The sequence below is a fragment of the Populus trichocarpa genome, chromosome 7 (assembly GCF_000002775.5).
Source record: "Populus trichocarpa isolate Nisqually-1 chromosome 7, P.trichocarpa_v4.1, whole genome shotgun sequence".
Lineage (NCBI taxonomy): Eukaryota > Viridiplantae > Streptophyta > Magnoliopsida > Malpighiales > Salicaceae > Populus > Populus trichocarpa.
The window spans coordinates 814559-837138 of record NC_037291.2 but is presented as its reverse complement, the minus strand read 5'-3'; the positions used below and the strand labels follow the sequence as shown (position 1 = coordinate 837138).

General features: G+C 34.4%; 1 protein-coding gene across 1 annotated transcript; it reads left to right on the top strand.

The window, feature by feature from the left end:
• Nucleotides 1-2438: 2438 nt before the first annotated feature.
• LOC18101237 (kinesin-like protein KIN-14B) lies at nt 2439-21635 on the top strand. The gene is made up of 23 exons (XM_006380745.3): nt 2439-2717; nt 2823-2946; nt 3261-3347; nt 3499-3669; nt 3866-3972; nt 4536-4667; nt 4801-4979; nt 5536-5697; nt 6049-6140; nt 6791-6942; nt 8208-8381; nt 8747-8893; nt 10951-11139; nt 11512-11583; nt 13090-13145; nt 13247-13463; nt 14268-14459; nt 14574-14765; nt 15170-15520; nt 17883-17981; nt 19263-19403; nt 19515-19673; nt 20915-21635. Exons 1-23 carry the CDS (start codon nt 2544-2546, stop codon nt 21368-21370), a joined length of 3825 nt encoding a protein of 1274 aa, XP_006380807.1. The 5' UTR covers nt 2439-2543; the 3' UTR covers nt 21371-21635.
• The last annotated feature ends 945 nt before the right edge of the window (nt 21636-22580 follow it).

Genomic DNA, 22580 nt, shown 5'->3' with positions numbered 1-22580 from the left:
AGCTATATACAACGTTTTGTGAAAACATTTCGGTCTGGCTAAATAATCCCAAAGTAGTTTAATCACTAGAGCTATGGCAAAGAAGTTGAATGCTGCCTTTAATGGGCTTGTGCAATACACATAGGCCACACATAGGCCAGTGTGGACTATAAAAGAGCAACAACTCAATAAAAATAAGCCTTCATAAATCTGTTTCATGTTCAAGATAAGCTTAAGGACCATGGGTTTCAGTCAATGAAGTAATTCAACATCATTGGGCTTGTTTTGTCAAGTATTTTGTGTTTCTTATTCCAACAAAGAGACCGTGAATTATTTAGCCAGAGAGAAGTATAATCTGTTAAGGACATCATGAATTATCTTTGCAAAGAAAATATAATCTATCAAGGAGTTTAATCTACCAAAAAGATTTAATTGAAAAAAAATATTCTACTCTATTTTTTTTTTAGTTTAACGTGGATGTTCGGGCCAACTTGCGTGCACCTCGACTAATCTCACATGCCCTGAAGTTAACGACCATGTAAACCTCAAGTAGCCATCATATGAGCAACCACATGGCTCGAACCTGAGACCACAGAGGGAGCAAACCTTTTAGTCCCAAGCTCTTACCACTGGACCACTACTTCTACCTTAAACATTAAAGGTGACGGCATCATGTGATAAAAAAATTAGATTTTTTAATTTATTTTCAAGTTAATTAGTTAGTTTTTGGTCATTTTGAGCCTAATTTCAAATTGAATTAAGTGAATTTATTAAGTTATCTTGGATGTTTATTTCCAAGAGTATAGATACTCTTTTATAAGACTTAATTTTTATATTGAAAATATACATTAATTGTTGCGTATAAAAAAAAAATATTTTTTATTGGTTTAAAAAAATAACTAATTTTTATATTTTTCACACATAAAAAAATGATATATGTTTTTCATAGAAAAACTTGTGTCGGTGTAGAAAAATTGTGTACATGCAAAATTTGTACGCGCACTGCACAGATTGATGCGGTCCCACAAGTTTATAATGATTTTCTAGACTGAAATCTCCAACCGTTTGCTTTGCCAACAATTAATTTTCTTTTGTTTTTAAATTGTGTACTATCACTAGGCTTTTCAGTTTTTTTTTTCGGTGACTGTAATGCATTTTCACTAAAAAAGTGACGGAAAAACATAAAGAAAAAACATGAATGGATAACGCTAAATATACTTGAGTTTTTTTTTATTAAAATACTTCACCAAGTGATATGTCAGCAAGCAACTAGTTTTTTTTTTAATTTATTTTATCAACCATTTAATTTTATAATTATAATTATATCTGTCAACATTTCATGATTTAAAATTATTTTTTATAATAGATACCACACAATTCAATAAAAAAAACTTAATGATAAAATAAATACCCCTAACAAAATCAATATAAATATACGATGATAATTGAGATAATGATAGTAATAATTATTTTTTTAAAGTATTTTTTATTTTAAAATATATTAGATAATATTTTTTTAAATTTATTTTTGATATCAGTATATTAAAATAATTTAAAATTATTCAAAAATAATTTAAAAGAAAAAACTTAAAAATTTCCAAAAATATTTTTAAATAAAAAAATAAACACAATAATGCATGACAGTAAAAAATTCTCTAAAGAGCACTTAGCTCAGTAAATTAGTGGAGCTGAATCATTGAACCCAAATAGTTAAGGGCCCTACCTAGAGCAAAGGATCCAACCAGAGATTGCCAGCACGACAAACGAGATACAAAAGCTGAAGAAACAAAGAAGTAAAAAAAAAGATTTGGATGCTTTGTCACGTGAACCACAAGGTCATTTCCCTTATCTACAGAAATCGAAACGACAAGTCCTGAGAGCGCAACGTAAACAAATAAAAACCAACCAAGCTCAACCCTCGAGCACGAGTAAAGTATAAAGTACTCCCTCTAGTTTTATAAAATGAATTAAATAGTCATTGTAGTTTTAATAATTAATTGGTCCTTCGTGTTTGCTTTAATATTATTTCAAAAATGTTTTCTTTTCTCCTCGACATCTTCACACTATTCATTTTTTATATATTTTATATTTTTAGAATAAAAAATAAAATAAAAAAAAAGAACATAAAATTAATACAAGTAAAATTATTAAAAGTAGAAATGTCAACAAATCAAGTTAGGGTTAGGGACAAGTGAAGCCCATCACCTACCTTGACATCAAACTCCGATCAAATCAGGTCAATTTTTGCCTGTCTCTAGTATGATTATAAGAATCCGATCGGGGTGCTTAATGTATTTGGTGAAATTACTATCCTACACAAAAGAGACTAATTAATTTGTTTTTATGACTTCAGGGATTGCTTAATCTATTGTTAAAACATAAAGGGACTAATTTATAATTTACTAGAGCAAACACACATCTATTAAACGATATCGTTTCATGAATTAGATTATTAGAGGGAAAGGAAATCGAAAAGAGAAATGAAATGAAAACCACAAGCAGAAAGAAAGAGTGGTAATGCGAAGAAGAAAAGGTAGAGAACAAAATTGGTTGTTGAGTGATTAATGGCGGAGCAGAGAAATATGTGGAACTGGGAGGTGGCTGGCTTCGAGCCAAGGCCGGTGGAGGTGGAGCAGCCGATCGTACGGCGGTACTCGATCTCGACGACGCGAGAGAATTCGGAGTTCTCGAAGCAGGCTCTCGCCTCCAAAGTTCACCGATTGAAAGATAAAATCAAGGTTCTAATTTTTATTTTATTTTTTGAAATATAGTATAAAAGAACAAGCACTGATTGTTTTTAGTAAATTTATTATTATTATTATTTTTTAAAATGAACTAAACAGCTTGCAAAAGAGGATTACTTGGAGTTGAGACAAGAAGCAAGTGATTTACAGGAATATTCTAATGCGAAACTTGATCGAGTTACTCGTTATCTTGGAGTCCTTGCTGAAAAAACTCGTAAGCTAGGTATTACTTCTATCATGTTCCTTTAATTTTTCATGCATTTTTCACTTTATAAGATAATTTTTATGCGTTTTTCACTCTAGAAGATGCGGATGCAGAGACAATACTTGTGGTGTAGTTCAAGAATTAATGTTGAATAATTGGAAAGAGAAAAAAAAATGATAATATTGAAAAAAAAACTAGTAGTTCGTGGTGGAGTATTTTAGTGATTTATTCAATTTTTATATGCTTCATACCGGCTTTGCTTCTTTTCCTCAAGGTTTTTTGTTGGTGGGTTCTGTTGACGGATTTGAACTTTATCTAAATATAAATGCCAGATCAAGTTGCCCTTGAAACCGAGGCTAGAATATCTCCACTCATCAATGAGAAGAAAAGATTGTTCAATGACTTGTTAACAGCCAAAGGTACTTACTTATCTTTCCGAGCTTTGGTTTGCTCTCTCTTTCTCTCGCACCGCTCACATTGACATTTATTTTCATTATGGATTATTATTCTTCACTGAGCTTAAACAATTCCTGAGCACTCATTTAGTTTGGCAACTCCTTTTATTTTCAGGAAGCATAAAGGTGTTTTGTCGTGTACGACCATTATTTGAAGATGAAAGTCCTTCTGTTGTTGAATTTCCTGATGATTGCACAATCCGCGTCAATACTGGCTCTGATACCATCTCCAATCCCAAAAAAGATTTTGAATTTGACAGAGTTTATGGACCTCATGTGGGACAAGGTTTGCATTAAAAAGTGTCATTTTTCATTGTTTTATTCTACCTGAAATGGTTATACATTTGTTCATTATTATCCAAAAAGCGCCATTAAAAAAAGGTGTACATCCTCTGGTAATACATCCATGTATATACTTGTGTGATGTACTTTGTTAGTTTGTTGTTTAGGCAAAGCTTTAATGTTTAATCTTCTTTGTGCAGCTGAGTTGTTCACAGATGTTCAACCATTTGTGCAGTCTGCTTTGGATGGATATAATGTTTCTATGTTTGCTTATGGACAAACTCACTCTGGAAAGACACACACTATGGTCTCTCTCTCTCTCTCTATATATATATATATATATCCCCATATTTATAAGCATGAACAATTACCTATGCATGATATACACATGCACATATAGGTTCATACATATGCATATGTGTCTATGTGTGCATGCATGTGTATATCTAATTACATTTGTGGATTATCTATCTTGTTCATGCTTATAAAAGCATGGAACAATGCCTGCTCTTTATAGACTAATATAGAAGTTCTACTATGAAAGGTTGAATGGTAAGATTTGGTGTGGTGTTTTCTGATGTTCTTGGGAAAACTAGCATGATTGATGATTGCACTAGTTAAATTAGTGATTCTTTAACTGTGTAGTCTGATTTTTCTTTGCATGACGGAAGTTTCTCTGCGTCCTCTTTTCACTGCTCATGTTGGTCCTTACTAGTTGTGGGGCCTTATCATGGCAGTTTTATGCTTTTTTATGAATTCTTTGGCATTTTGATCGTCCGCTTGCTATGTGTGTGTGTGTGTGGATATACTAATGCAATGCCATAATCTCTGGTCTAATATGTTCTTTGTTGACATAATTTGACTTTTCAGGAAGGATCTAGCTATGATCGTGGTTTATATGCTCGTTGTTTTGAAGAGTTGTTTGATTTGGCTAACTCAGATTCAACTTCTACTTCTCAGTTCAATTTCTCTGTTACGGTTTTTGAGCTATACAATGAACAGGTTTTGCATTGTTCATGGCATTTTCTTTTTCAATATATTCTTTGGGAGGAGGCAGGAAGAGGGTGGGGTTTTTAGGCAGTAGTGTAAATGATAATTTGGTACTTTAATCTTAACTCCTTTCTTGCTTTTGTAGATAACTGATTTGCTGTCAGAGTCCGAGAGTACTTTGCAGAAGATCTGCATGGGATCACTGGAATCTTTTATAGAGCTTCAACAAGAAAAAGTCGATAACCCATTGGACTTTTCTAGAATCTTGAAAGCTGCATTTCAGAGACGGGAAAATAACATATCAAAGTTGAATGTTTCTCACTTGTATGGCCTACATCCTTTATAGTCAAAGACTTTCTTTCTCTAACTCTCGTATGGTGTTCTGTTTAAATACTATCATGCTTTTAGAAGTATATAAAGGCCATATTTTCAATGTTGAAAGATTCCTAATAATGTTGATACTCAATCAAAGACTTTTAGAATATTTCTGAAAATTTCAATAATTATTTGCCCTTGCTGCAGGATTAGATAATTTTCTGACTTATATTTTGTGTACAGCTTTAGGGACTTCTAGAGGAGTCTCCTTAGTTGACAGACCCATGGACTAGGGCACCTACATTTTGTTTGGAGTCTCCTAACTGTTACATTTGTTCCATTCTAATGAAGCATTTTTCTAGTAGAAAAAAATAATTCTAAGGTCCTACTATCACCAAACATGTGATTATGGTAGTGATAATGATTGAAATATGTAACTTAAAATAGTATCCATATGTAAAAGAAAAAGTGAACTATAGGACAAATTTATGTATGCCATAAATGTTTTGTGTTTCTATGTTCTGCTCTCTAATTATTTGTGATTTCTTGTTTTTGCTATTCTCAGGATTGTAACAGTGCACATATATTATAACAATGTGATCAGTGGAGAGAACTTGTATAGCAAGCTTTCTCTTGTTGACCTGGCTGGAAGTGAAGGTCTAATAGCAGAAGATGATAGCAGTGAGCGTGTGACAGACATGCTACATGTGATGAAATCACTCTCAGCGTATGTTACATTAGCACACTGTTTGCTAACTACTTTTCTCGGTGCTGCTGTGGTTAAATAACTGGGTTTTGGACTTGGTCATGAAACAGAGGTTCTGTTTTTTCTTTGCAATTAAGTGTATATATATTCTTACAAGCCAATCCCCTAAACTTGGGTTATAGATTTCCTGCATTATGTTTTATGTTGAGAAGTTTGAGACACTTGATGGACTGGGATAAGCATATTTTCTGTCTATTTAACTTATTAGGAATTATGGCTGCAATAATTTTGGCACACAGGCTCTCATGTTTTTGAAGGCCACTCTTGTCATTTGGTGCCATTATCTTATTGTATTTTATGCTGTATATGTAGGTTGGGGGATGTCTTGTCTTCTTTAACTTCAAGGAAGGATGTTGTTCCTTATGAAAATTCAATGCTGACAAAAGTTCTTGCTGACTCCTTAGGTACTGCCATTTTACACCTTGAATGTGTGAAGATTTTTTGACATTTTGTTGTGATTAGAATTGGAGCATCTAGAAGTAGTTATTCTGAAAACAGAATGAATAAATTCTTTTTTGTTTTTGAATGTGAAAATGATTTATTGAAAGGAAGAGAGTTACATGGTGAAAGGAAATATATCATTTGAAGAAGAAAAAACTTTCATTTAATTGCGTGCTAATGTTAATGCATTTTATTCTTGTTATTTTATTTTATTTTGCTTGTGTTATTCGCATATAGCTGCCTCTTAATTGTTCTAGGCACAATAAAAAACGTGATGGTAAATGTGCTGAAAGCAAACTTATAGGCTTTACACGCATTTTGGATTTAAATAAATTTAAATTTGAAGCTACTTAGTGCAAAAATATAGATATGCTCAGTTGATAGAATTTGTCTGATCTCCAACCAAATTTGATTCTGTCACGCTAGACATTGCTATGCATCAATCTTGGATGTAGTTGTAGTTGTTCTTTAAAAAATGTAACGAGTTCACTCATTTTCTTATATTGTTTCAATTTTTCTTCCAATATCAATAGGCTGATTGTTTCTTTCCATGTTGAGATTAATTTTTGAATCATTACTTATTTTTTCTCCACAACTAATTTTCTTTCTGCAGGGAGGGATTCAAAAACTTTGATGATACTTAATGTGTGTCCAAATATTGCAAATTTGTCTGAGACATTATCGTCTCTCAGCTTCTGTTCTAGGGCTAGAAATGCTACACTAAGCCTCGGAAATCGAGATACAATTAAGAAGTGGAGAGATGTTGTAAGTTCTTGTTTCTTGATGATGATTCTTTACTGTTTGGCAATCTTTCCTCTTTGAATGTGCTCTTTTTCATCAATGGGTCCCTCATATTTGCCAGGCAAGTGATGTAGGACATGTTTGAGCTTTTCTCCTGCACGTATTTTATGGTGGGCTAGGATTCAAAAACTGGGAATTTCAGTTAGATTGAAGAAGAAAACGGATTCACAATCTGTAAATTGAATTGCTGGTGCATGAAAAAGACTAATGCATCACAACACCATTAGTAAAGGTTCTAGGAACCGCACCTAGAAAAAGAAAAATAAACAGCTAGTTCTTAAAGTTATACCTAAGATTGATTGCATCACAAAATCTCAGGTGCGTAATTGCTGAAATCTTTATGGAGAAGAAAGGAAAATTTATCTTGACAAAATTATGTAATATTTTGCTTAAAAAAACTAGGTTATATCTTTGTTTTGTTTTCAGAATAATATTTTTTCACAATTTTTGTATATAATAATTATTCATTTTTCTTTACTAGTTTGTTTATAACTAAAGTTTCAATTAAAAATAAATTCAAGCAATTTATTTTAATCTTACAATCAAAATCTTGTTTTAAAATTGTTTCCTTGATAGTAATTTAAATTCAAAATAGCACAACGATGGATTACCAATTAATCAATTGATTTTGCTCACAACACAACACAACAATTCATTAACAAACAGCGTATATATTCCTTCATTTCATATTACAACACCGAAAAACAGTCACACCATGACACTGCACAACATGGTATAGCTGGGCCAACAGGCTGAGTTATTAGTACTTCTAATTTGTTAATGGCTCAGATCTCTAACTAAGAAAACACAAATATTTAAGGACTAATTAATTAGAAGGCACAAAAGAGCACATACACACTTCTTTTTGTTGGCTATATTGCAAGTCTAGGCAAAGATACCTGGGTAAGAAAGTTTGGATGGCCTCAATTTGATCATCAGGATAAAATGTCAAAATACAAAAATGCTGCAGTGGGCTTGTGACAAGTAGCAAGGCCCTTGTATTGTTGAAATTTATAGATTCAGTCTTTATGAAAAAGAATTAGACAGCGTTAACATATAGCTGGAATGGGTTTGAGGTGCCTTTTCTTCTTATGAATAATTTAATGTTTCACTCTTCCACATAATATCATCATTCTAGCATGTTGCAAATGTTAAGGTCTGTGATGTTAATTCATTTGCTGAAACAGTCATGGAACATGCCAATCCTATAGTTTGTAATGTTTTTGTAGGCTAATGATGCACGCAAGGAGTTGTATGAAAAGGAAAAGGAAATTCAAGATCTGAAACAAGAGGTTTTGGAATTGACGCAAGCACTCAAAGATGCAAATGACCAGTGTGTCTTGCTCTTCAATGAAGTTCAGAAGGCGTGGAAAGTTTCTTTCACCCTGCAATCGGATTTAAAGGTTTTGTAATTTCACGAGTTTGATATTTTCCCATTCTATCACGGACTGCATGCTACCTGACTGTTTAGAATAATTTTGGTTTTTCAATTTGTTGCTCGAATCTTTTTTAGCCATTAGCCAATTCTCCCCCCCCCCCCTGAAAACTTGTACTTAGTATGGGAATGCAAAATTTTCAATTTTGAGAAAAAATTAAATGTATGCTTCTATACTTTGCTGAGCCATCTGATTGTATGCATAAGGGACACATGTGCTTCTGTATTTAACATTGAATTTTGTACTTTTTAACTGTCCATATCTGGTCAAAACTTTTGTTTTGTTGCCTCTAAACCTGAAATTAAGCTGTTTCATTACTCTCATTGATGCAGTCAGAGAATATTATGATTGCTGACAAGCATAAGGTGGAAAAGGAACAAAATGCTCAGCTTAGAAATCAAGTTGCTCAACTGCTACACACGGAACAGGATCAAAAAATGATAATGCAACAAAAAGATTCCACAATTCAGACACTCCAGGTTTGTTTTATATTCTGCTTCTCTTTCCTGCTTCTTGGGCTTCGTGCCTTGTATATATACTGGTTCGAAATGTAGTTTATGTTCCTATATGCAGTGATAGCTCGTGACAATTTCTTAACTATTTCTTACCTGGCTCTGTCTAGGAGTCATTGGTAGTTTCTCATCTTTGAGTAATCTGAACATCTTTTCAGCATGCAATTATGTATTAAGTTTGTATTTGCATTGATCATAGAGCCCATGCACTTTTATTAACAAATAAATGTGATACTTTAGCTTATCACAGAAGAGAAAAGGTCACGACTAGCAATCAAAATAAACATACATACTTTTTCCTTTTGTGTTCTTTTTTGGGTCTTTTTGTAGGCAAAGGAAGTGTATTTCTAAGTTTGTCTTTGGAGGGTGAAGTCGTTAATCAGATTTGTGCTTTTTATGAACCCTAATGACAGGGGAAAATAAGATTTCTTCTCTCTCAATTCTTTTAGTTTTTCTCTCAGACAAGAAAAAAGATATTGGAGTTTGGAGAGGTTTGGTAAATTTGTCACTCTTTTATTTTCGCCACCTATCAGGACTCCATGTCTATCTTATTTCTCCCTAGATAATTGTAATCAGAAAGCTAAAATCTAAGGTGCCTTATCTGCATAGTGGTTCTCCTTGAGATGAATACCAATAACCCGTTGCAGGTTAGGGGGGGGGTTCATGAAGCCCTTTCTCGTGTTGATTGTGTTATGTGTTTTGATAGTGGGAGTTGGACACCTTTTCTCACTTCATTATGTGGCATGGGCACTGTGGAATAGATCTATTGTTTTATGGGATTCATTGGGTGTTCTGGGATCAGTGGAGGTCCCCCTCTTAATTTTTTCAGATGGTTATGGGAAGAGGAAGGATAGCAAGATCAAGCAAAATTTTGGAATCTTCAGTGACTGTCATCTCTCAAGGCAACTTTTGAGGGACAAAATAGTTTTTCTCACCTCTTTATGGTCTATTGGGTGCCACCTACTTCCTTTCTCTGTCTCTGATTGATAGCAATTCCTCTCTCCCTCTAAGTGGGCATCTGGAAGTATCTTTGCACTAGAAGCTATAGAATCATCACATTAGAAGAACAAAGAGAATATAGGAGGTATCCAACTCCAACTACTACTGGAAAGGCCCCCCTCTCATGAATCAATTCGATGGATCTTCCTCTTTTGGAAGTTGGAAGTTCTGCCAACCAGTGGCTCTAGGCAAGTCATACTGGGAATGTTGTTCCACACATTAGCTCAATTCTACCTTACACATCCCCACTACTCTTATGTTTTGGTGTCTGGCTATGCCCCTTTTAAACAGATGAGACGGATGAAAACTATATATAGATATTCTGGAAATCCATTGAAATCACCTGGTTTTGTTAAAAAACTTAAACTAACTTACCTGGCTAGAAAAGGCCGGGGTTTAGTTCACTCATGAAAGACCCAGTTGTTGTTGAAGCTAGGCCATTGGTCTTAAGAAAGTCTCAAGATTTCATTCTATGTTGATCATGAATCCATTAGAGTTCTAGTATGTGGTAACGTTCTGAACCCAATCTTCACTAGAAGAGGCAATGTCAATTGTATTTGTGCTCCATTTGGCATTAGCCTTCCTACCTAAATAGATAGACCATTTGTAGAACAAATCTATCCATAGCTCTTTCCCTCCCTCTTCTTCCCATTCGGGTTGGGTTTACCCAGAAGTAAAGAAAGAAGCTTCAGTGATTGTCATCTCTCAAGGTAACTTTTGTGGGGCAAAATAGTTTTTCTCACTTCTTTATGGTCATCAGCAAATGGGGTCATCGAAGGTGTTTCTTTAGCTGTTATTAAAATCCCTAGTATGATAGAGTTCCTTTTTGTTTCAGCTCATGTTCCCATTTAAAGGATGGCTCATGGCCTTTCGTTCTGTACTTGTGCTGTAGCTCCTTTTCTGATAGGATTACTTCTTTTATGAAAGAAAAAATCAATTTTTGTTGCTGTTCTTCTGTTCTGCTGCTCACATATATTTTCTGTAAATGGTTGTATCATAATGGGAAAATTCACTTTTGGATTTAGGCCCAAATTAAAAGCATGGAGTCACAGCTCAATGAAGCTCTCCGTTTGAGGGAAGCTCAGTCAACATTTGGCTCAGAATCAGGGCCTGTGATTTCATCAATCTCTAAGGCAACCGGGGATGGCATGGATTCTTCAGCAGTAACCAAGAAACTTGAAGAAGAGCTAAGAAAGCGTGATGCTTTGATTGAGGTCTGCAATAATTTCCATAAATGTACTTGAAATTGAGAACTATTTGAATAAGTATGGATTTCTAACTGCTCTACTTCTCCTCTAATTATAAATAACATTGAGCTGTATGGAAGAGTGAGCTCTGGTTCATGTAATTATATGTTTTCATTTGTTTACCATACAAATGGTATGGAAAAAAAGGAAGGGAGAGAAAATACCTAGGGAAGAAAAATACAAGGCCCGGAAATGCATATTAGATATAGGTGTCTTTTAGTGAAAGGAGAGGCATAGTTTTCCTATTTCATGAATCCATTTTTCCTTGCACCAATTTTGGACTTGCTTCCTCAGGTGTAGTTTGTCTTACTGGAGTTCATTATTTGTTTGATTATGCAGAGGTTGCATGAAGAAAATGAGAAACTGTTCGATAGATTAACAGAAAAAGCCTCTTTAGCTGGATCACCCCAGGTAGTTTTTTTATTTTATCTGATGTTGATGTAATCACTTCTTTTTTATATAATTTTAAATATAGTTTATTTTCCCAAAATTTGCAATCTGCCTGATTGTTACATTCTCTTGTTATACTTTGTACTTGTTGCTTCCATTATTTTCCTTGTTGTGAAAGGATACAAGTTTTAGATTTTATTAGACCATCTATTAGACCATCTACCTGCGTGATGCTGCTGATAAATTTTGAAAGGCAATTTTTTTCAATTAGCACTCTGAGAATATGTTTAAGCTTTCTAATTCAATAAATTTAAATATTATTAGTGTGATTTTAGGTTGTTAATATTTAATAGTGTATGTGTACTTTTAGAAAGTTTTGGTATAATTTATGAGTGTGTTTGATTTTTTTTTTAAAAAATTCTCTATGATTATGTTTTGTGTATTTTAGAAAAGAAAAAAGAATCACATAAAAAATCAAATGAATAGAATAGAGAGAGAAGTGTGCAAGATACACACTTCACGTCATCTGCCCTTAAGACAGCCTTGTCACCCAGACCCATTTTTGCAGGTCTGTGCCTTTTCTACTCAATTCTTCGCCAACCAGGCTTTCATTATCTACAACCTTCATGCTTAAAAACACCAAACACAATAAAAAAAATCCACAAGCACTATTTCAACACCCAAACATCCCCTTTTTAATGTAAGATTGAACCCATTGAACAACTCAAATATCGAGCCCAACTACAAATGACTCGTTAAAAAAAGAAGAAGCTTATATTAATTGAGTTTAAAATAATAAATAATAAATGATGAAATTGTGATATTTGATCAATAATAAGGACAACAAAGTATATTGGTTGCTAGAGTAAAACATCCTAAACCATATAGTATTATTATAATTATGGTGTTTATGTCAAAGATTTGAAGTTTCCAGGCCGGGTTCTTTCACTTCAGATACTTTAATTCATGAAAATGTCAGTTTTTGAGGTGAAGGTTCTGCAGTTTTGCTTCTTTATTTCCAAGATGGTGAAATAGGTGCTCTTCCTTTCAACCTATCAAATCCTGCATGCATATATAGAGGGCAGGTTCAAAGAACATTGTAATTGAGTTCTGGTATATGACAATGACACCAATACATCTTATTGATTCTAATTAGTTAAAAAAGAATAATATTTCTGCGTAGAATTGATGAAGATTTTTTTTTTGTCATTTTTAGTGTTCACATAATTGGTTTCAACAGCCTGTTTCTTTTTACAATTCTTTGTATTCAGATAGACATGTCACTCTATTAAGAATCAAGTTGTCAAAGCATCTATTCTGTTCTGGTGTTGTGGCAGTTTCTATATGCCCACTATTCTTTAAAAAAAAAAAACAGAAAACTTGCAATCTATTTAATATTTCCTCGCATTGCCAGGCAGGCACCTTTTGTAGGGTGATAATGTATGCATGTTACTTTGGGTGACAATTCTTCTATTGCCTGTCAACCAAATGCATCCAGATTTCTAACTTTGGTATATTCCTTTTCAGGTGTCTAGTCCATTGTCCAAAGGAACTGTGAATGTTAAGTCTCAGGAGCTGGGAAGGTGTTTGCTCATATTTGATTTTAGTAGTGATTGCTTTGTCTTTTTACTTTCTTCATATGTGCATAGCTCTATAGTGAACTTCTTTGTAATTCTTTACACAGAAATGAGAACAATAAAGGACGTTCAATGGATGTTGCTCCATCACCATTGGGTGCAGATAAGACTGATGGAACCGTTGCCTTGGTTAAATCAGGATCTGAGAAAGTTAAATCCACTCCGGCAGGAGAATATCTTACAGCTGCACTAAATGACTTTGATCCTGAACAATATGACAGCCTTGCTGCCATTTCAGATGGTGCAAACAAGCTTTTGATGTTGGTATGCTTTGTGACTGCCTGTTCCATCTGGATTGAAAATTTACAGTCTAATTTCAATGTGTATCTTGTTCAAGTGAACATTTATATCAGCCTGATCTTCAGTTCTCCAATTTGAAATGGGGATAGAATGGTCCTTCTAATGTTGACCTTAGGGAAACTAGATCTACCAAGTGGTTCCTTCATCATTGACTGCCTGTATTTAAGTTTCATCTTTGAACAGTGGTTTAGTTCCAAAATATTTGTTAGAAAACTTAAGTGACCGGAAGTGTTTAACTCTAGCCATCTTTGTTATGATTTATAGGTGTGTTTATGCCTCAGAACTGAGTACTCTGGTAATCTTCATTTGCTGTGATTTGATATAGAGAATAGTTTTCCTTAAAATGTCTTTTAACTTCCCCAGCATTTGTCTTAGGTTTAGACATGGTGCTCTTCGATTGTTTCACTGAATTTATTTTGGCATAGTACTTTTCACTTTTTAATTTTAGTAATGCTTGGATTACTAACCATTTTGGTAATAATCGTTTAGTGGGATTTAATTATATAGGAAAATCTTTTAAAATCAAGGTTACATGGTTATTATTAGCACATTCACTTTATATATATTATAAGCTGATACATCATTTAGTAAAATTGAGTTATTCCCAAGATAAATAAATTATATTTTATAAATAAAAATACTTATGATTGAATATTTCTGCTGCTATGGCTGAAAAGTTTTCATTGCATAGCTTCTTATATTCCATCCACTGGGAATTTTATGCTTGTATTAATAAGACCTTGCATGGTGACTTCCAATATTTTGCAGGTTCTGGCAGCAGTCATTAAAGCAGGTGCTTCTAGAGAGCATGAAATACTTGCTGAAATCAGAGATGCTGTTTTCTCTTTTATCCGCAAAATGGAACCAAAGAGGGTAATGGATACCATGCTTGTTTCCCGTGTCAGAATTTTGTACATAAGATCTTTGCTTGCCAGGTCTCCGGAGCTGCAGTCCATCAAGGTAACAGTGTATTTGATGCTCGTTTCATTCATTTCTCTTGCTGAACATGTATGCAATCATCTGTTTCTTTATTGAATTACTGTGTCTATTCTCTTTTTTTACTTCATTTTGTAGGTTCCTCCTGTTGAGTGCTTTTTGGAGAGGGCTAATACTGGACGAAGTAGAAGCTCCAGCCGAGCCAATAGTCCTGGAAGATCCCCTGTGCACTTTGTGGAGGAGCAGATCCAAGGCTTTAAAGTGAACATAAAGCTGGAGAAGAAGTCTAAGCTGTCATCAGTTGTTTTGAGAATGAGAGGAATTGATCAGGTTGCTGCCATTTGCTGTCCTTTTCTCTTTCTTTTGTTTTTCTTTCCCTTTTCTCCTGCCAACTTTCTAGATTAACATTCTGCCCTGTGCCATCTATTTTCTGCTATTTTCCCAGCCAAACGTGCAATAAAAGTAATTTCATGTAGTGTGCACAAGAACACAAATAATCCAAAGCTAGCCCAACAGGAAAAGGACAAGAGTTCTCTTCTTTGAATGAAAAATATTGAGAATCTTGAAATGTTGTCACTAGTCTTGTGAAATGCTGTGTTATAATCTCTTGCTGATGTGCTTATTAAGATTATTATGTACTCCCAAATCTCGTTGTATGGGTCATAGTGTTCTGCTAGATATACTTTTTTCATGTTGCTAATTGACTCCAATAATTTTGTTTGTCATACCTGTAGGATGCATGGAGGCAGCAGGTAACTGGTGGAAAACTGAGGGAAATTCAAGAGGAAGCAAAAAGTTTTGCAATAGGAAACAAAGCTCTTGCTGCTCTCTTTGTTCATACTCCAGCTGGCGAGCTGCAGAGGCAAATTAGGTCCTGGCTTGCGGAGAATTTTGAGTTTCTTTCTGTTACTGGAGATGATGCATCGGGTGGGATCACTGGTCAATTAGAACTCCTTTCGACTGCAATTATGGATGGCTGGATGGCTGGATTGGGTGCTGCATTGCCTCCCAGTACAGATGCTCTTGGCCAGCTTCTATCCGAGTATGCAAAACGGGTTTTTACTTCTCAATTGCAACACTTAAAGGTACGCCTCTTCATTAGCTGAGATTTACTCTTATTTTGCTCCTTCTTACATTAAATGTGTACTATAGATGCCCGGGCACGGACCTGGCAGTCATCTTCTCTGCATGGTTTAGTTACTCACACTAGAGTATATACACAGTGCAGTTGCTTGTCTTTTGTGTAGAGTTGCTGTTATATTTGAGAACCTGAGTTCTTCATGGGATTCCTGTGACTATCTGTTTTCCTAACAAACATGCTACTTTGATCTTATTGCATTATTTCTTCTAGAAAAGCTTTTCTTGGCAAGGTCACTGATGGTTTTGATCAAAACATGAGAATGTATCATTAGTTAAATTTAGCTCGGGGTTTTTTTCTTGTGAGGAATTTGTTGGTGTTGGAGAGGAGCCATGCTCCATCGTTTGAAAAGAGAGCATGATTTTGATCAGGGCATTAGTGGTGGGTGGACTGTACCATTTATGCTGTCCCTGAAGATAGAGATGCTTGGGAACTTGTCATAAAAAGATGACTGTGGAATTTGGCAAGTAAAATATGAGATCCAGAAAACCTTGTGCAAAAAAAGAATTCAACATTTCTGATTTTATTTAAGAGAAATTGGAGATGAATATGTTGGTCCCAGAGAGAGTCATGTCCCATTATGTAGGCAAAGTGCAGTTAATGTGGTTTTGGTCTGTGCAAGATGCTCATGTTGATGGAGTTTCAGCTTGTCTGCTGTCATGGGAAGACAGGAATGCTTTATTACTTTCTTGTAAAATTCTGGGGGTGAAGTTAATTGGCATCCATAACCTTTTTCTAACAAGATAGTTTAATATTTTGTTTATGGAGACAAAAATTTGACAATTAGGGGGCGTTTGTTCTAGAAAATAACCCTCATAAATATATTCATATGTTTGGTGAGCTTTGGAAAAGTTGGTCAACATAAAATGAAATAATTTACAGTCAAACTTAAAACACCCTTAAAAAACTTTGAAAAATGACTTAGGGTTCTCAGAAAAGGAAAACATTTTACAAGGGACCCACATCAATAAACAAGTAAATAAATACAACCATCACATACGAACACTCGATTGGAACCAACATCAATAAACAAGTTAAAACAAAAAACACTATTTGGCAAAAAGTGTTTGGCTCTTTGCATAAATGATTTTCTTTTTTCCATGCACAACAAACAAATAATTTTCATTTAAAACACCCAAATAATGGAAAATCACTAATTTTCCAGGAAAATGTTTTCCTTGAATGCAGATTATTTTCCAGAAACAAATGCCCCCTAGGATGAGAGAGATAATTTTGGATACAAAAAACTTATGTAGCTCTTCTTTTGTTGCACATCCTTTTTTGTACTAATCTGTTCTTGAACCCAATACTCTGCCCTGTCAAGAACAGCAGTATCCAAATTCTCATGACATAAATGCATAATCTCCTAGGACTCATGTTTCCTCTTCCTATGAATTAATTCATGCTGACCAATCCATCTAAAGAAGAGTGTTGCGCATATCTGAGTAACTGCACTCCTTGAGTACAAATTCTCCAGTAAGGATCCTTTTCTTTTTTTGATGAAATGCCTGTAGCCTCTAAGTAATTTTTCGCTCCATGGTCTTCAAACAGAGCTAATTTCACAGTGATTAGTGAAAGAACATTGGGGATTAGAATAAACCTAGCTAATTGGAAAACCAAAAATTTATATTTCCTTAGTTCATTTGAAGCAACTGTTTGGCAATGAGCAGACAGAAGGTGTATGTTTCAAGATTTTATTTACAGATGCACTATGCTGTCATGTTCATTTTCAGGACTCTTAATGCTCACATTCATAAGCTCTGTCACTTCATCCTCGAGAGAATTTGAAAATCTTTGTCTCTTCTGCTCGAGAGAGTTTCTGTCTTTGTCTGGTTCTTTCCTACAAGCACCCTCGATGAATCATCTAAATCATGAAGCCATGAGATTAATGTTTGGTTTCAGACAGCTGCACATCCTTCATTATGTTGGAGCTTTTTGATTTTTTACTCTTATCAGGCATCAACTCTTAAGAGTTTTTTCAAAATAAACTGGAAATTCAAATAGCAAAACTTTGAGGGAAAAAAAGTCATTTGTTTACTTTAGGCATTGAACTTAATTGAAGGTGTGAATAGTCCATATTATTCTATATACAGTGCTTTTTTACTTTATTTTCCAGCATATAACCATAGTGTGCCGAGATATTTTCCGAGATATATTTGCTGTGGTGCATATGATCTTACTTCAGTAAACAAATTGTGTTCTCTCTCTCTCTCTCTATTTTGAATCTGTTCTAGTTTCTCATGAGGATGTGTTTACAACCATGAGCACCATTTGAACATTGCCTTAATCTCTCCATTTTTATTTATCAGGATATTGCTGGGACCTTAGCATCAGAAGAGGCAGAAGATGCAGCACAAGTAGCGAAACTGCGTTCAGCTCTAGAGTCTGTTGATCACAAAAGAAGAAAGGTAGTTATTTTCAGCTGACCAGCATGTTTTGTCTCTATCCTTAAATATCTTACAGTTACCTTTCTTCACTGAATTATTAGATTGCATTTCAAAGTCAAAGGTTGTAAACGTGTACATCTTAAGTGGATTCTTTTCATGCTTAGTGGAGTCTTTTAAATGCTGATGAATAATTTTGATGTGACTAGAAATTGCGTATGCTGTGCATAAATTTGTATTAAATGTCAAAATTAGGAGAAGTTGATTCATCAATTGGAATTTCCAACCCTCCTTTTTTTAACCATTATCACTTGAAGGGTAAAAGCGTCATGCAGGTAAAAAAAGTCATGTCTTTAGGTAAAAAAAGTCAATGTCTTTAAGCAATCATTGATATCACGTGGAGATGGTGTTTGGATTTAAAATCATGTCCAGAAGAAGAAAAAACAAAGAGTTTCAACATCGCAAAACACTTGGTATGAATGGTGGGTGTATAGCAATTTTTTTAGTCATGATAGGAACTCAAGTAGAGGAGCTAGATGCCACTTCAAATTTCTGGTTCTGAAAATGATGGCTAGATGTTGATGTTTACTAACAAGATATGAGCACCTACGACAGTCTTAAAGCTGAGTAAACTAGAGATGGGAATTAGTACCTAAAGGTCTGTTATATTCCATATATTTTTATCATTTGCAGAGTATTTTCCCAAAATTTTTATAGCATGGCTAGATAATTTTTAAGCTTATGTAACTAAGATAACGATTGATCAGTTTTGTTTTCTGGAATAGGATAATACTGTTGGGGATTTTGAATTGAACGCCCTTGGTCATCTTCATGATTGCAAGTCAATAGTGAATTGTGGATGTTCTTATTTCTTAAAAATATTCAATGGATGGTCATCTTCATCTGCAATTATTGAATTCAGAAATTTGTGCTGTTGTCAATCTTTTCACCTCTTGATATTAAAATGTTAATTGAGCTGATGCTATAAAGGTTACTGGGCCTTCTATGGTGTATGGTTCTTTGGACTTGGAAAGATTTTTCTTTTCTATTTTCTATTTGTTTATTTGTTTCATTTATGTTTTTAGTTGAGCGGTATTAAATTCTTTCTTTATCCATTCATTTCTTGCCCTGAGTAATAGATTGTATTTAGTGCACTTGTGCTATGACAATTGTGTTTCCTTTTCCTTTTCTTTTTTGGTAATGGCGTGACAATTATGCTACATTATCTTATCCTTCCACCCATTTTTCTTGGGTTTAAAAAATACATTCTTTGCATGTCTTGATGTTATTATTTGTTATCCTTAGATTTTGCAACAAATGAGAAGTGATGCAGCCTTATTAACATTGGAAGATGGTGGTTTGCCTGTTCAAAATCCTTCCACTGCTGCTGAAGATGCACGATTAGCATCTCTGATTTCTCTTGATGGCATATTGAAGCAAGTCAAGGTTTTATTCCTCTCTTATGAAATTATTGTTTATTTGCATAATGAAGCCATTCTGATTATTTACATGATCACTGAGTTAAAGCGGAATCAGTAACAACCGATTTTTAAACAGGATATATTGAGACAATCCTCAGTGAACACCTTGAGTAAATCTAAGAAGAAAACGCTGCTTGTTTCTCTGGATGAACTTGGGGAAAGGATGCCTTCCCTCCTCAATATTGATCACCCATGTGCCCAAAGGCAAATTGCAGAAGCTCGTCGCATGGTTGAGGTATGTACATGTGTGTGTGTGTGTGCGTGTGTCTGGTGGTGGTAGTAAAGAGTAAAAACAGTAAAAGCATGGCTAAAAGCTGAACAGAAATTGAAGGGAGAACAGTAAACAGAACAATGCAAATATGGCTAAAAAATTGAGAAGAAATTGAAGTTGGAGCTAGAGATTAAGATATAGAGTTTGTAGGAATCATCTAACTTAAATAAATTATTAATAAAACAAAGCTTGTGTTGTAAAATAGCTCTACTAGCCTATTTATACTAGTTCAAAGGCTTGACCCTTGTAGGAAAGAAATAAAGTAACATGCCACCTACATGATCGATAGAAAATCCAAATAACATAAAGATTCCTAATAAATTAACAAAAAGAAAAGGAAAAGAAAAGAAAAGAAAGAAGGAAATCATAATCAGCTAGGAAACTTAGAAGCTCCTATGTCATACTATTAGTTGTGGTGGTATAGGTAGGCACATTACACAAGTAAATGATAGAGGGTGCAAGAAAATCTAGAAATCAAGTTTGTTGTACATAAAAATGGAGGATTGCCAACAGAAGCCTGAGAACGCCAAAGTGAATAGTTTCTCCTTTTTCCTTTCATTGAAACACTATTTCTATATTGGTATCATAAAAAATTGTTCCATCATGGTAGTTTTAATGTTTTATTGTATCTCGTTATATGGAATTGAAAAACAATTAGAGGATCATTAATGTAATTAAACAATTGAAAATATTAATGTTAAATAAGAAAAAAAAAGACCGATACTCTATTGCTTTCTCTTGCATTGTTATATCCGTGCACATGCTCGTTTTTATTTAAAAGATGATCACATTAATTAGAGAAGAAAAGGAACAAAAAAAGGCAATTTACACAACAGTGAGGATAAGCTATTATATATGTATAGCCTAGCTCCAAGAATAGAACTTGATACCTTCGAGTTAGAAGTCCTGAAAAATTTCTTGGTTAACCCTGGAATAATACTGGATGAAGTTCTCTGATCTGAGGGAGAGGGAAGTGACTCAAGCTCGTGACCCCTTGGAACTTTTAACATTTCCTGCTAGCTGCCGAATTGAATGACCCTTTAAGTATAAAATGAGATGCCATACCTTTTACTTTAAATAACAATTGAGATGCTGGTATTTCTTGGATCTTCATGCGCATGTGGATTGTGAACGATTTTGCTTTCTATTATAATTTTGTAACCTTCCCTCACCTAATTGTTTCAATCTCCTGTGAACTACTGCAGTCAATTCCTGAACAAGATGACCCCCTTCATGAGTTGGCACATGCTCGAAAATCTACTGCTGATTTGGGGTCTGGTACAGAAACTGATGTGGCACAGTGGAACGTTTTGCAATTCAATACAGGCTCTACTACCCCGTTTATCATCAAGTGTGGAGCAAACTCAAACTCAGAACTGGTGATTAAGGCTGATGGGCGTGTTCAGGAACCTAAAGGTGGTGAAATCATGAGGGTCGTTCCAAGACCATCAGTTTTGGAAAATATGAGCATGGATGAAATGAAACATGTATTCTCTCAACTACCTGAAGCTTTAAGCTTGCTTGCCCTTGCAAGGACTGCAGATGGTACCCGAGCTAGGTATTCTAGACTTTATAGAACTTTAGCTATGAAAGTTCCCTCATTGAGGGACCTTGTTGGTGAGCTTGAGAAGGGTGGAGTGCTGAAAGATGTGAAGTCTTGAATTTAAAGAATGTTGAGAACTCAGAGCATGCAGTGTATGATATGATTGGTTGTGCTTGCCGCGGTGTTCATATTATTATTATTATTATTATTATTATTTATTCCTGTTACGATTTTTTGCTGGGAGAGTGCATGGTTGAATTGTTTTTGGTTGAAACAAGTTGCAGCTTAATTATGATTAGTTTGCCAAAGAAAGCCATTGTGTTCAAGACTTGTATTACAGTTATAACGTATCATATCAGATAATCCTCTGAAATTATTGCTGATATTAACGAGCAATTTAGTGTAACTAGTTATTTTTTGGAGTGTGATTAGCTTTCTCTATCTTAACATGGATAATGAAACATGTTGTAGTATGGTTTTCTCGTGTATATTGAATTTCCAAAATATTTGGCAGCAGTTTTTCCCACCAGTTTTGGCTAGTGTTTCTTCAATAATCCCAGATCTAGCATCCAAGCTAATTGATTTCATGTTTTTGTTTATATATATATATATATATTAGATTCGTTAGTTTATTTGGCTGATCCACTCATTTTTTTAGGTTTCTTGTTGCTGTTTGTTCTATGCATAGTTATGAAGCTTGACCTGAGAATTGGCTCAAATTGTCATGTCGATTTTGTTTGATTTTTTCTTTTTTTAAAAAAGTTTTGACGTCAATTTTATGATGTATTTTTGTACTCGGTTCAAGGGATGGTTCGAACAGGTCCTGGATTAGCCTGATAGGCAAGGCTGGCTTGCTCTATGCCTCTCAATCAGTGGTGGAATGCTAGAAATGAAAAGGCAACCACGTTAGTAATCCCTTTCTTTTGCATTATAGATTTGGAAAATTTGCTTCTTGAAGGGTTTGGCTTTTCTTGCATCGAATTTTTTAATGCTTTGGGACGTCTTTTATTGACATCTAAACCGTTTATAATGCTCTTCTATAACGGTTTCATTCAATTCATGAAGAAGCTTTTTTCGTTTTTCATATCGATATAAATGATATCTTTGGAAAAAAACTGAGAAATTTAATTTGCTCTGTGATGATTTACTGGGCGTCTCAATTTAACTTTAAAAGTTTGGTTTGTATCAATTATTCTCCATAATTTTCATGGTAGTTTCAACTAGTTTCTCGCCCGCATTTCCTTACAGGTTGTATCTGAATGTTGGAATGTAACAAATTAATATCATTAAATTTGATATAATAATTTAAATTCAAAAAATTCTAATTT

What these genes read in the sequence shown, in the direction of transcription:
- LOC18101237 (XM_006380745.3), top strand. Translation starts at nt 2,544, where the DNA reads ATGGCGGAGCAGAGAAATATGTGGAACTGGGAGGTGGCTGGCTTCGAG. An exon ending in CCACAATTCAGACACTCCAG is followed by an intron (nt 8,894 to 10,950) that starts GTTTGTTTTATA and finishes TTTTGGATTTAG; the next exon opens with GCCCAAATTAAAAGCATGGA. An exon ending in GCATATTGAAGCAAGTCAAG is followed by an intron (nt 19,404 to 19,514) that starts GTTTTATTCCTC and finishes ATTTTTAAACAG; the next exon opens with GATATATTGAGACAATCCTC.